Source organism: Neopelma chrysocephalum, unplaced genomic scaffold, assembly GCF_003984885.1.
Source record: "Neopelma chrysocephalum unplaced genomic scaffold, ASM398488v2 Primary Assembly neopelma1_74, whole genome shotgun sequence".
In the NCBI taxonomy this organism is placed as follows: domain Eukaryota; kingdom Metazoa; phylum Chordata; class Aves; order Passeriformes; family Pipridae; genus Neopelma; species Neopelma chrysocephalum.
The window spans coordinates 2,598,265-2,613,195 of record NW_020897735.1 but is presented as its reverse complement, the minus strand read 5'-3'; the positions used below and the strand labels follow the sequence as shown (position 1 = coordinate 2,613,195).

Here is a 14,931-nt window from a genome sequence, read left to right as displayed (position 1 = left end):
AACACTGTCTTGTTTAACTCATCCATGACATCCTGATCCTTCGCATGGCAGAGCTGTGCTGGCTCTGAGGGGGCTGCAAAAGGGTGGGGGGTGTCTTGGTGAACCCCAGCATCCCTTGGGATGTGCTTTCCGAGCTGGCTTTTATTCCAGTGAGCTTGTTTTTACTTTGCTTTGCTGTAATTAAATTCCTGGCCCTTCTGGTTGCCGAGTTGAGCTTCAAAACGCTCTGGCGGAGTGATGGTTTTATTGAATCTCCAGCAAATTACTGAAGCTTGGTAGGGAATTTTTCACACTTTCAACCTCAAGGTTTTTGGGAGAGCGTTTTTGCAAGTGTTTATGATAGTACTGCCACAAGAAGTGAGACTACCCGGAAAATTTGTAGCAAGCAGCTCATCAGCTGTGGAATGTCAGGGTAGCCCCGCTGAAATGCCTTCTCCAGCGTCACTCAAGTGAGGATGATTTCTCCCAGTTGAGGACCTGGATGATGGTTTTTCTTGAAGCCTTCCAGCACTATTACAGTGGCTGAAAAGTGGCTGTGGGTGTACTGGGCAGAAAATCACTTTTTTTTCCTTCATAAAATAATAAATCTGCTGCACGCACACACATCTGCAGGGGCTGTGCTGGGAAGGCTGGCTGAAGATAGGAGCTTCAGTTTCTGAGCCAAAGTTTCAGGCTGTGAAATCCCCTAATAAGGAGCTGCCAACACCTCATGAGGTCCTTCAGTGCTGGGGCTGAAGATTAACCTTTCCAGAGCATCCCAGCTTGGTCAGTGTGAGGATGGGCTTGCTTGGTTCATGGTTCAGTGCTACAGGAGATGGTTGCTGTATTCACCACAGATGTGGATATTGGGAAGAAATTCCTCCCTGTGAGGGTGGGGAGGCCCTGGCACAGGTTGCCCAGAGAAGCTGTGGCTGCTCCATCCCCAGAAGTGCTCAAGTCCAGGTTGGACGGGGCTTGGAGCAACCTGGGCTAGTGGAAGGTGTCCCTGCCCATGGCAGGGGGTGGAATGAGATGATTTATAAGGCCCCTTCCAACCCAAATCATTATGTGATTTGATGATCAAATGGCGTAGTGGGGGCAGGACAGGGCTTTTATTCTGCTGCAGGCAGAATAAAAATGAGAAGGGTTTAAATCCCAGGAAAAAAACATAATCTGTTGCATTTAAATTGGGGACCCCTTTTCTCAGGTGATCATTTATTGCTCGTTCATCATAATCTGGGTGTTTACTGGGTGGCCCCACAGTATAGAACAGCTGAGCCTGTGGTGCGGTCAGACCCAGCTGGAATTGTTGTGTGAGTGTGGGAAGTGCTAAAAGTACTAAAAATAACTTGGAAAACATCTCCAGTTGGCCATCCAGCAGCGGTGAGCACTTTTCATCTTGAGCTCTTTTTGCCTTGGCTGCCTTTGTTAAATGTGAGGAAAATAATCCCCAGTGTACAGAAGCTGTGGGTATAAATTAATGTTTGTGAGACACAGGGGGTCCTGAGAGGGGAAACCCCCTGAGAAAGGGGTGGCTCTGCAGTAGCTGAAGGCTCTGCAGGTGGCACAGCTTCATCATGCCCTTTGTGCTCGTGGGCCTTGTCTCTAGAAACTCATGAACTCAAACTCCCACTCTGTTCCCTCTCCAAACCCATCTCAGGGAGCAGATGGCACTGGCTTAGTCCCCAGCTCACATCCTTTTTTGTGTCCTTCTCAGCGATGGTGAACTTTGTAAGACACTGAAGTCTTTAACCATTAGCAGGCAATAAAAAGGGGCAGTGGAGTTGGATAACACCCACTAATCCCCTTCAGGATGAGCTAGAGAGAAGAGCCACTGCAAAGCTCCAGAGCTTACTCTGAGATGAGTGCTTTGGAGGCTTTGAGAATTGCATGGTGTTGGTATTTCATGAATAAATAACCCCCAGTGGAATTTGTCAGTGAATGTGCTTCATTAATGAGACCTGGAACAAAGAGGGAGGGTGGAGAAAAGTATTTTTGAGAGAATCAAGGCGAGTGTGGGTGATGGGAGGTGGCACAGGGCTGGGTGAGGATGGGTGCCACGGTCTGCAGCTGTGCAGGGTCAGGAAGGGAGCCCTGCTGTGCTGCACCATGCTGCGCATTTGTGGCATGAGAGATTGATAGAAAATTGGAGTTTACTGATGCTGGGTGTGTAATCAGTGGGTTCTGGTGTGGAGGGCAGTGTGTTTCATTTATAACTATCATTTGGGTGTCTGTGTGCATCTTTGGGAGGGCTGGAGAGTTAAAGAGAATATGCATGTGTTCATAGATGTGCGTGTACTTGTGGACAGAATCTGGCATCAGAAATTAGGTCACTCGCTCCAAAATGCCTTTTTTTGGCAGGACCTGGCATCTGCTTCAGGATGGTGAGGAATTGCCCCATCCTCTCAGTGCACCAGGTGCTGAGATCTGCCTGCTCCCTGTGGTTTTGACACCTGGGTCCAGCTGGGGCCACCAGCAGCTTCCCCTGCCTCCGTGGTGTGCTCCGGGCACAGAGGGACTGCGGAGCTCATCTTCTCCCTCCTGCCCTGTCAGAACGGATCTGGGGCTTAGTCAGTGAAATCCAACACGGATAGATGGAGAACAAGAGGAAAGAGCTGTTCTTTTGCAGGCAGCTTGTTGCTGCAGGGAAAGTGATTCATCCATCAGGGCTGGTCTGATCTGGCACCCGGGCTGTGGTGGGGATGGCTGTCCCCAGCGGGCTCCGTGCAGTGGTGGCCAGATGCTGCCACCGCTCCTCAAGTGTCCCCTGCCTTGTCAGCACTGCCTTCTCTCCAGGGCTGGCTCTGGGATTTGAGGAGTCCCATACAGCAGGCAGGGAGGGACAGGCAGGGGTCACTGCTGGAGCTGCACGGGTGGAAAGTTATCTGCTCTGAGCCACGTGTCGCTGTGGGAGGCGGGTAATTAATGATTGTGCTTCACTCCCAAAATTAAAAGGAGCTGCTGAGGGTACAGTGCCAAGGGCTTGACAGCACCTGCCTGCAGTGGGCCTGGCTCCTCCAGCCACTCCAGAGGCAGACAAAAGCAAAGTTTGCTCCCAGATGCTCGGAGCAAGCCTCTCATATGCTGACATCCCTCTATCAGGGCTCTGTGTTGATGTGATGCTCCTCTAATCCAAGGACAGCCACCACGGAAACAATCCTGCTGATCAGCCTCCCTCCATCTGCTGGCAGCGCCGTCACCCCACTCCTCTCACAGGTGACACTTGAACACTTCCCTCTGGCTCCGCTGTCCAACCATCCAGCGAGGTTAATATTTTAATACTCTTAATGGCTCATTCCAGCTCGGCAGCCCCTGCCCGTGCTTTGTTGGGGGTCATCCATTATGCCAGGCGTGATTTCGGAGAACGGGTTTCCTGTTCTCATCCTCAGCCCTCCCGAGGGCAGAAGGTCAGTTTGTGCTTCCAAATTTTAATTAAAGCACGATGAGCTGCCCCTGGCAGCCCCAGCCCGGGAGCACTGCACTGTGCGGGATGAGCCGGCATCTCCCGGCAGCACTACGGCTCTCGGGAGCAACCCCATCCAAGGACCCAGCCCAGGGTCTCCTTTCCACCACCCAAAGCAGCTGTAGCTCCTCACCTTCTCCTTCCAAGGACATGGGAGCTGCAGGAGGGCTGTTGTGTGGCCAAATGGAGGGAGGGTGGGAGCACGGTTCTCCTTGCAGTCCACCCACGATGAGAGACCCCTTGAGAGAGCCAGATGGGGCTGAGCTTTCGGGGAGGGTGCTGGAGGAGTTGTCATGGTTCGTTGGTTTTGATTTTTTAAAAATAATTTTCCCCTGCATTAATAAACAGTGTTTTTTGTTAGTAAATAACGTGCCCTTCCTCCCCCCCCATCTCTCCAGCAGAAATACATGCCCTGATCTAATATATTCTGCCTTTCTCACTCCCTCACTTCAGAGGAACTGCAGATCCTGGTGGGAACAGAGTGCTAATAGAAAACGGCCTCTAAAGATATTTGAAACATGACCAAGAAAGGACAGAGGGAGATTCAGTTCCAAATATGCTGGAAAATCTAGGAGATGGGCCAAGAGGGGGGGGAATATCAGAAGCATGATCATTAGGAGGGAAAAGTTAATTGGGAAGCATTAATTGGGGTGAGAGTGGGCAGCACAGACGTGAATTTGCAGTGATGCAGCCGGTGGCACCGTGGTTGGCACGGAGCTGCCCCAATGCTGGGGTAACTCCACCCTGACCCATGGCAGGGGAGAAGCTGCCCACTGCCTCCTTCCAAATGGGGACGTGCCAATTTACTGTTTCTTGCTGGTTTTATGATATTTTCCTTGTTGAAAGTCCCAACTTCTGGAATCCTGTGATTCCCTTGAAATCCGGAATCTGCAAAATCATGACATCAATACTGCGTTAGGGCTTTATTTCTTTGGGTTTACTCTCTGAGGAGTTTCTAGCCCTCAAGCTTGCAGCGAAAAGCTCACTTATATACCCTAAAGGCTCCAAAAAAAGCAGAAAGCATAAGGGGCACGTTTAGGGAAGGGGGAAAAAAATCCCAACAACAAGCAACAAACCCACCCAGCAATTGATTTATTTTTAAAATCTCATCATTTTGGTGCCAGTTTCATTATATTCTTTTTTAATGCCTGACTCATGATTTTTCCGAGTGTTCTGTGTTGGCAGGGCTGTGTGCGTGAGTGTGACGGTGTGTGAGCTCAGGGGCCCTCTGCTGATAGATAACACAGGGCTGCTTCCAGACAGCCCTCGAGGGCTGATGAATATTCCTCTAGCGCTGTTTCATTGCCAAGCAGACGGTTTTCAAATTAAACCCCCCTCCCCCTCCAAAAAAAAGGGAGATTAGCACCGGGCATTGAGTCGTTGTGCTGATGGGAGAGCAGGGGAGATGCTCAAGGGGAATAAACCACCCTGAGACTCCCAGCGTTGCCTCGGGGAGTATTTTAAGGTCAGAGGGGTCAGTGTTTATTTGCAGCCTCCTGTGTGTAAAGATCTAATAAACAGCCTGTGCGGGTCAAGTCTGTCACCATCAGTGTCTTGTTCTGCGACCTTGGGTACATCACTTTGTCTCTCTCCTGTCAGTGAGAGGGTGAGAGGGTCTGTTGCCCAGGATGGGTTGTAGGTATTGGTTAATATATAAACTGTGCTTTGAAGATGAAAAATATCTTGGAGATGCTTAAAGCTCTTGACAAGCATCTGTGTTCCTTTTGCAGGAACCCAGCAGAAGGCGAAGTGCCTGAATGCTTTGTCACAGACAAAATCTGCTGTGTGTGCAGCTCGGAGAGGCAGGGCTGGGAGCTTCCCAAGGCTTCACATGGCCATGGAATTATTCCTAGGCACTTATGCTTCTTGCTTGCTTAAGAGAGGGGTGTCATGGCACGGCAGTGCCTGGGGCTTTGCACATGATGGGCTGGAGCAGAGCAGCAGAGCTGTGCCCTGCATCCCCTGGAGCAAAGCACGGGGATGAGCCTCCACATCCACATCCCAGCACACATGAAGCCAAGTTTCATGTATCTTTTCAGCTTTGACAGTGTCCCTGGATGATGGATGGAGTTTGGATGCTTAGGGAAGCTTGGCCCAGCTCAGGAAGAGTTTTATGGTTTTGGATTTGCTGTTGTCTAGTGTAGGGCTGGATTCACACACAGCTCCAGGCTACTAATAAAGTGTCTCCTAGTTGCAAGTTTGCATAAAACTGATAGGTAGTATCCTTGAAACCCCGTAACTGGTTGATTCTGTGAAGGATGTCAGAGTTATGTAACAAATTTATTATATATTATCATCACAAAGCCCTGATTTTCTTGGGAAACTTCCTTTGGCTCAGTTTCGCTAATCAAGGCACTGGGATTTTGGCAGAGCCGCTCCCTGTGGACAGCCCTGCCCCTGCCGTGTGCTCCAGCTCCCTGCCAGCCCTAACGGTGCCTTTTCTCTCCAAGGGAAGAAGCGATGCTGTCCACCTACTTCGAAACCATCAATGACTTGCTCTCCTCCTTCGGGCCGGTCCGGGACTGTTCCCGCAACAACGGCGGCTGCACCCGCAACTTCAAGTGTGTTTCGGATCGCAAGGTGGACTCCACGGGCTGTGTGGTAGGTACTGAGCCTGCTGGGCCCCAGGGACAAGCCAGAGGGGGATACGACCTGCTGCCTTTTGGGGATGTGGCCAGGGGGATGTGTGTGCTGTTGGTGGACTTCCCCCACCGCTGGGGCCTTCACAGTGAATCACAAATCCCTTTGGAACCCCAGGGAAGCAGCCCAGGGGCTCAGATGAGTGAAAGAAAAATGCTTGAGGCTGATGGTCGTTTTCCTGCTTGTCTGCAAGCATAGGTGGGAAGCTGTCTTGCTTCTTCTCCTGCCTTGTGCTTCCCAGTGTGGAAGAAAGATGAAGCATCCATCCCCCCCATCCTCTCCCTTTCAGGGCCTCTCTGACACCCTCAGAGTTTTGATTTGTTTCTGAACATGCTCATGTCTTGCCAGACAACCCAGTGAGTCCCAGGTTTTGCAGTCCTCCCTTCCAAACACCTCCTAGACCCTAAACCATTAATTTTGAGCAGAGACTCTGAGTCATAGAATCCTAGAATGGTTTGGGTTGGAAGGGACCTTAAAAATCATCTTATTACAACCCCCTGTCATGGGCAGGGACACCTTCCACTAGACCAGGTTTCTCAGAGCCCTGTCCAACCTGGCCTTGAACACCTCCAGGGAGGTGGGAGGTGTTCCCAGCCATGCTTGCACAGAGGGGTTTTGCTGTGCTTCCAGGTGGGAGCAGCAGAGCTCAGCACCTCACCCAGCTCTAACCCATCTCACCTTGACAGCAAAGTCACCTCTTCCCTGTGAGTGAAGCTTTGTATGAGTCTGGTGTGACACACAGAGGCTCTGGTGTGACACACAGAGGCACAGGGCAGAGCCTTGGGAAGTGGAGGAAACCTGGAGCATCCATTTTCCTCTGTCTGTTGTAGGAGTCCCTACCTGCCAGGCAGCAGTGGTGACCCCCGAGGACGTCAAGAGCTGTCACCCGCCCTGCCAGCCCCTCAAACACGTGCCTGCTGTTCCAAAACCCCCCGAAAACCCTCTGTCACTTTCCCTCGTCTCACTGCAGGCAGAGCCCCCTCGCCCCATCCCTCCCATCTCAGCAGAGGCAGGAGTTAAGTGTCTCTTTATTTATTGAAGATGTTTGTACACGGCAGCTGGGAAAGGTCAGGCTGTAGCCGTGCTGTCCCGGGGGGAGGTGTTTTCATTATCCCCTTCTCCGGTTGCTTGTTAAGGCCATTTAGCACGACAGCCTGATGTGTCACCAGCAACGCCTGGTGCCATCTCCCCCTTCCCGCTCCTCTCCCTTTTCTCCTTTCTTTTCCCATTGTCATTATGTTTTTTGTGTCCCCTTTTCCAGGGAGCAGCTGCCTTTCTAGTCTTTTGGGGCGTTCTCCCCCTTTTTTTTATGTTGCTCTGAACGCCAACGTGCTTCCCAGGCACTGTCAGAAGCAATCGGGGCTCTGATCGCCCTGTGCTGCTGGGAAGAGATGCCTCTTTTAAAAAGTCAGGATATATTAAGATAAAAATTGTCAATAAATTACAGGCCTAGTGCTTGCCACGCTGGCATGCAGAGAGGCAGAAATGGAAAAACTGTGTCACTCCAGGAAAATATCCCCCCACCGTAATGCCTGACTTGAGGCTGTGTGCAAAGAGAGTGGACTGTGTACAGTGCAGGGAGAAAAGAGGAGCAGCAGGAACATTCTCCTGGAGTGCATCCACTCTCTGGAAGCTGTGGGTGGGAGGTTGCACACAGGGACCACAGGAACCCCCATCTTACACATCACACCAGGCTCTTGGGTCCGTGCATCCCATGGGGACAGGAGATGGCTGTGGAGATTCCCATCTCTCCCCACTTTACTCTTCACCCCTTGTCTTCCCCACTGCAGGAGGATGAGGCTGCTCTGCCCTTTTCCACAGCTCCCAGTCATGGAGTAAACCCCCCCAGCTCTCCAGTCCCAGCTTGAGGACAGCAGAGCTGAGCTGCCTAGAGGGAGTGTGGGGATGGCTGCTGCATCCCACCTCCATTCCCTGTCTCCCTGCTTCCCATCAGACTGACACAGGGGCACAGTGCTCCATCCAGCTCTCCCAAGCCAGTGCAATATTTTACACTCATCACCTGCTTGTAGGTCCCCCAGCAAAGAGCCTGGAGAGCACTGTCCTGTGTTTCTGGCTGTGCTCCATGGCTGTTGTCCAGGGAAAAGCCTAACGGGGGGCTGGCAGCAGTGCCCCCAGCCCTGGGTCATGCTCAGGGCACTGAGTGCAGTTTCAGGGGATGGGACTGAAGTCTCAGAGCTCACTGCAGCCCTGGCCTGTGAGATTGTGGCACCTTCTGCACTGTCCCTGCACTGAGCGATACATCCCCTCCTCATCCCAGTCCCACTCACGGATTGAGCTGGGCTTCCAGTGCAAGCAGGGGTGGGGTCATGTGCTGCAAATTTGCAGGGATGTCAGTTAGTTTCGAAGCTGAACTTCTGTGAACTCAATTTGCCAATTTGGTAAGTGCTATGGGCAATATTGGGATGTAATTTAATTAAGCTCTCCCCTTTTTATGGAGTTCAGGGAGCATTTGCGTACTAATTTTAGCACTAGGTCTGCTCCAGCTTTACTCTGGACGCAGTTTCACAAATCATGACATGTTGTTAATCTTTACCAGTCAACAGTTTATTAATTTGCTGAGGACCACAGAAGTATATAATCAGTGGTTCATCAATCAAGGCTAAATCCAACAAATGTTCCAGGCAGGTACTAACCATAAAATATACATGCAGCCTTGTAAGCAATTAATACACCACAGAGCTGGAGCTGAGCGGCTCAACCAGGGAGCAGCACAAATCTCCAAGATTTCTTACTCCTTTTATATATAATCATCATCTGTTACCAGTTCCTTCATGCCCTTAATACAGCTTCCAGTAATTCTGCGAGGACTGGGATGCATTTATCTCCGGGTTTTTAGTGGCGTGGGCTCTGCCATTACCTAATTGTTTGGTCTTAAAAGGTCTCGGTTGAAATGTCGAGGGCGGATTGCTCACAGCTCGTCTGGCTGAGCGAAGTCTCCTTGGGCTGAGGAAGGAGAAAGCAGGATGTTGCTTTGCTCACTTAAAATCCTGCATTCAAGGTGTCACCTGGAAGACCCCACAGGCTCTCCAGGGGGGCCACCACTGGGAAGGGTGGCAGCTCCCCTGCTGCCATCCTCCACTTCCCATGGGACCATTTTTCCCCCTCATCTCATGGTTTTCTGTTAGTTTTACGTGTACCCAGTAGATGGCATGAGTGCATAAAGGGTTTCTGCAGTCCTTTTCTTGTCGGAGGCCTTTTATTTGGGTAATTTTAATCATAGAATCATTGAATAGTTTGGGTTGGAAGGGACTTTAAAGATCATTTAGTTCTAACTCCCCCCACACGCCATGGGCAGGGATACCACCCACTAGACCAGGTTGCTGAGTTGCAACCTTGGTAAGACCTTGGCATCACTAATTGGAGCCTTGCCATTGAGCCCTAACATAACCAAACAATCCCTAAGCTCTAAAAGACCTATTTCCATGCTGCTTTTCCTTGTTGCATCTTAGAATTGCTGTTGGATCTGTGGAAGCTATGGTCATTGCCCAAGAAAACAAAATCCCAGTGAGCTTCTCTGAATCTGGTAGCTCTGCAAGTCCAGTGTCTGTTCCATACAGTCTTGCAGGGATCACAGCACACCAGGAGAAACTGTGCTGGAGGAATAAGTGAGATTGTTGCCTATAGAGGACTGTGTGTTGTTGATCCCTTTTACTGGCACGGTGGTAGCTGAGCAGCCCCGAGGGAGGATGCAGAAGGAGGGGGGAAGTGCTTGACACTCAGGTGTTGGTGATTTGTAATTTGAGATGAAAACCTGAGAATTGGCCCTGAGAGACTGAAGGAAACACCTGCATCATGGCTTAAATTCAGGGTTTCCCCACCTGTCTCTCAGCTTGGCTTTGCTTGCTAGTGCTAGTCTTCTTGTCCACCCAAAAAGAAGGGGGGTCACTTGCATCTGCTGCCCCATGGCCTTGTGCATTTATAAGCCTGTAAAGGCAGGATTGCAGCCCCAGGAAAATAAGAGGGCTGAAGGGCTTTTTTCCCCCAAGGAAAGGCAGCTTTGGCTTTAGCACGTGAGCTGGGTGAGGAGGTGATCAGTTCTCTCCCGGTACACGTTGGGTGTCCTCGGCATCCATGGGGAGATGCTTTGAAAATATGTGGGTGATGCTGAGAACTTTTCTTGTGGGAGGAGGCAGCAGCAGCCACAGGTGTGCAGGGAAGGTGTGTGTCTGAGCCCTGTGGTGCCTCTCAGGATGGGGTCTCATCACTGTGAGGATGACCTGGAGAAGCAGGAGGGCAGGAGCTGCCCAGCTGGGCTAAGAAAGGCAGCTCAGGGTCCCGTGCCAAGGCAGTGACAGAACTAGCCCCTTGTTTCCTTGTGGCATGAGTGGCTTTTCTGGGGCAGGTGGTGTGGTCTGGTGGTTCTGCAACATCTGTGGTGCCTGCAGATGTTGGTGAGTTAGTTCTTTAAGTCAGATGAGGGTGCCACAGAGGCCAGAGCTGTTGCAGGTAGGTGTGGAAGGGCTCATAGCATTGCTGTGCTCTAGGATCCATCCCACCTTGGGAGAGGTGCTGGCAAGAGGTAGGAGAGTCTGCCCAGCCCAGGTGGTGGGTGCTGCTGTTCTGCACAGGTGTGAAATCCTGCTGGTCTCCTCTCTCACAGGCTCATGTTCCTCTGGCAGAGATTTATTTCTAATTTGAGCGAGAAAAAAGCATAGTTTGCCTCCAAGGACGATGTGAGCTGTTCCCTCCCGTGGTGATGGGGTCAGCCTGCCAGGCAGGAGGGAGTTTGCCTGGCTCAGCAGGAAGAGCATCTACCAGAGAGTCACTTAATGGAGTTGTGGCCCAGGGTGACACCAGTGCTGTGTTGGTCCCAGCCTTTTTAGACACAGAAGGAAGAGAAATTTGGCATGGTCCACACAGGTGTATAAGCCTTAGCACAGCCTGTGTGGAGCTAATCCTTCTCTTGTTCTCTTCCCCATCAGAATGCTGGGCTGTTCCTCAGCTGCTGAGGAGCAGGGCAGAGAAGTGGCTTAATTTAGGAGTGTAACCATTTTGGGGAGAAATGGGATTAGAAATGAAGGATCAGGGCAGGTGCTGCTGCTCTGGTCTCTTCCTTCCAGCCTTCTGCCCAGGGGTGGCTTGAGGACCATGGGGAGATGCTTTGAAAATATGTGGGTGATGCTGAGAACTTTTCTTGTGGGGAAGTGGCACATTTGGCACTTTCAGCCCAAAACAAAATGCTGTGCAGAAATCCCTCACATATGTGAAAATTCCAGAATATTTTGGTTCAAAACATTTCCCTTCTATGAAGGAAGGGGAAATGTTTAATTTCAACATTATCATCTGGAGCTTTATGTTTTACATTGCTTTATCCCGGTGTACAGCCTGAAACAAAAACAAAATTAGGTGATGGAAACCAAAACATTTCAACCTTGTCAAAATTAAATGCTCTCCTAATTTCCCGATGAGTTTTGAGATGTAATTGATGGAATCCCACAAAGCACTTAAGCTTCATCAAATCTGCATTTTTCTGACAGACAATTGTTCATGGAAAAATAAAAACTCATCCGTCCCTGCCTCGCGAGGCACCTAGCTAATTATGGCAGAGATGCACACACCAGGGAGGGAGATGAGGAGGAAACCAGTCTCTTCTAATCCTTTTAAAATTTTGCTGGCTCCCTGGAGCAGGAGAGACTCCTTATGCACGTTGTGGTTGGAAGCAGAAGCCCCCTGAGCTCAACAGCAAGCCCCCCCTCCAAGGAGCCTGTGGTTTTGGATTTATCTCAATTATCCAGGTAAAAAACCTGTGTTTAAAATGGGATTTGAGGAGGGGGGAGGAGGAAAGGGTGGCAAAGGCTGTTGGGGTTGGTACTGGCAGTGGGTGGGAGCCACCACCCACCTACCTTTGCTTTCAGAGCTGCAAAGGGGGTTTGCATCATGTGGGCAAATGGTCGAATTTAAAAGCAAGTGGAATAGCTCAGGAAGCACCGAGCTGGGCTGCAAGTCTCTGCCTGCATGGGGAAGAAGTGCTTTGGGTGATAAAAGCCCCGTTTTCTCCAGTGTTGGCTTTTTCAGAGGCATTCTTGAGGGCTTGAGTGGCACCAGCCCTTGTCCCTCTGCTCCCCAGCAGACTGGGGTGCCTCGTGTGTTGTGGTCACAGCTGGGTTGGGGCTTTGGGATTGGGTCAGGTTATAGGACTTGGTGTGTAGTGTTGTGGCTGGGCTGTACCCTGGATGTCAGATGGGGCAGGGGTTGTATTTCTGGTTTCCTGGAGGTCTTTGGAGGTGTCAACCTCTGCTGTGGCTAGGAAGGGAAATGTCACAATGGACAGGGGATGCCAGAATACCTCAAAATTAGCAGTCGGTGACTTCTGGAAGGGTTTTCATTGGCCAGATTTCCTTGCTCCAGGAGCTTTGAACACTTCTATCTGTGTGCACTTCATCCCACCAGCTGCTTGAAACAAATCCATCCCACTCAGAATTGAGATGCAGACATACACACAGGGACTTCCCCAGGAGGGTCCCTGGGAGCTGTGTGGTGGTCAGAGGCAAGGAGACGCTGCCTTGTTGCCCAGAGCTTTGGTCTCCTCCACAGATCCCCCATCCCTCTGTCACAGGAGGACCAGGCTGAGGAACACAAGCTATCGCAGCGTGTGCTCAGGAGCCTGGAAGACAGATGGGTTTGATTTTTCTAAGGCTAAAATAATGATTGATGATCTTTAAAGGGAAAAAGAAGCAGGGGAAAAGCAGGGAGGGGGGAAAGAGTGGGAAGATAATGACTGTTATTTCAGAAAACTGTTGTAATGTTTCCCTCTGGGAAGGACGTTCCCCCGCAGTGGGGTGTCGGAAGGGGTCTCTCACAGCTGGGGGTGGCAAGGACAACGCTGCCCCGAGGAGGCGAGGCAGGGGTAGCACTGGAGAGTGCTTTAGCAACCAGCTTTTGGCCACATTTGATCCAAATATGGGGAGAGGAGGGATAAATCTCACCCACAGAGACTGGGCAGCGTATAGCCACGCTCTGTCCTGCTGCTGCTGAGGAGCATTGCTTGCTGGGGGCCTCCTGGGCCAAGAAAGTGAAGGCAGAATAAGCTAGAATTGTTCATATATATATATATATATGTATATATTTATCTCACAGAATCACAGAATATGCTGAGATGGACACAGAGGGGTTTATTGCACTTGTATCATTTCTGAGCACCAACAAGCAAATAAATACGTGCCAGTGCATAGTCGGGAGCTCATTAAAATGCTGGCACTTGCTTGTACCTCGGCAGTGCCTCGGATTAATGTTTTTGTCTCACGCTGAGGAGGTTCCTCGGTGAGGATCGAGGATGCCTTGGCACAAAGGGGGTCATTAGGGCGTTTGGACATGGCATTTGGTGCTCTGTGGCACTGGGCCACCAGCTGTTTGTGCAGCCTCAGGCTGGCGGTGCTGCGGCTGCACGGGGCTGGAGTCCTGGGTTTCACCTCTGGATGCATCCAGGCATGAGCATGTGGTACCTGGAGCAGCTCTGGGAGCAGGGTTTGGTGGCAGCTTCTCTGTGTAATTCTAAGAACCAGGGGGGATTAAGATTCATCTGTGCCCAGAGCATCACCTCCGGCACCCCGGCACAGAAGTTTCTGACAAGAAGGCTGCTGTTGTTGAGAAAACAGAGTGGAATAACAAAAAGGGCAGTTTACTCTCTACAGAAACACTTTATTAAATATTCTGGTTTTTTAAACTTAATAATGGAAGCGAGGAGCTGAGCTGAGCAGCTCTGGCAGGCAGCTCAGATGGAGAGCTGGTGTGCTCTCGTCTGGGGGATCTGTGTCAGTAATGATTTTACTTCCAGTGACCCCCTCGCCTGTCTCGCTGCTAATGAGCTTTGTAAACGAGAAAGTGAGCAAAGGCTCTTTTTTTTTTACCTAACATGAGCATGGTCTTGTCCAGATATTTATTTTCCTAAGGCACAACCTTGTACAGGTTCTGTCATGTGCTTGCATTCTTTCCTGAAGATGATCCTCCTCCTGTCGTGTTTGTTCTGGCCGTGCTGAGGACGGTGGTGGTGGGCAGAGGAGCCCAGTCCTGATGGCTGGGGGCCACGTGGTGCCACATGCTGTGATGGGGTGACAGCGATGGGCACAGGTATCCCATGTCATTCCAGACCACAGCCCTGTGTAGCAGAGAGGCTGGATCTGGTGTATTCCCAGGGGCGGCTGCAGGCATGTGGCAGCAGGTTCTGCCAGATCTGCCACTCCGTGTCACCTTGGAGATGTCATTTAAAAGGGAAAAAAGCATGTTTCTCCAAAAAAACCCAGATAAAAATAGCACTCCTTATTCAGCACATCCATTCCCTGTGTGTACTCAGAATTCATTTGCTGACTGCAGTCACAGGAATAAGGATCTGGATGCTCTGCCTGGCGTGGATGGGAGGGAATGGGCTGTTGCCCAGCTGTGCCATCAGCCAAACCACATGGAGCTGCTGGTGATTCCTTCTCCTGCTCCACTGGCAGCAGCAGGGTCGGGGCCTTGGAGCTGTGGGTCACATTTAGCCTGCAGGATCTGTGTTGTCAGTGCTAGTGCACAGCACGACGACAAACTAAGTTTTCTTTCCCCATGCCAAGAGCAATTTTCAGGGCTGTCTGTTGTCGCAGAGAAATCAGTTCAATTTTGCATTGACGGAGTGGATTTGCAAGGCAGTGGAATTACATTTGTGTGGTAACAGCTTCTCCTTGGCATTTCAGAGCAGACCATGAGCTGGAGTCTCTCCCTATATCTCTGTTCCTCTCTGTAGGATGGATTAAGTAGCAGACTTTCTTCCCAGGCTCTGAGATATTTTTGCTGGTCAGGTCTATGGATGAAAGATGGGCTGGGAAGGGGAAGTGAACCCAAGCAGTGTGGGTCTA

At 50.8% G+C, this 14,931-nt stretch overlaps 1 protein-coding gene across 1 annotated transcript in view; it reads left to right on the top strand.

Moving 5' to 3' along the window:
* The window catches only part of ASTN2 (astrotactin 2), a 272,947-nt gene that overhangs the window by 115,604 nt on the left and 142,412 nt on the right, over positions 1-14,931 (top strand). The window contains exon 10 of the mRNA XM_027687651.1: positions 5,893-6,043. Within this exon, the coding sequence (XP_027543452.1) occupies positions 5,893-6,043 (151 nt within the window). The remainder of the gene's footprint in view (positions 1-5,892; positions 6,044-14,931) is intronic.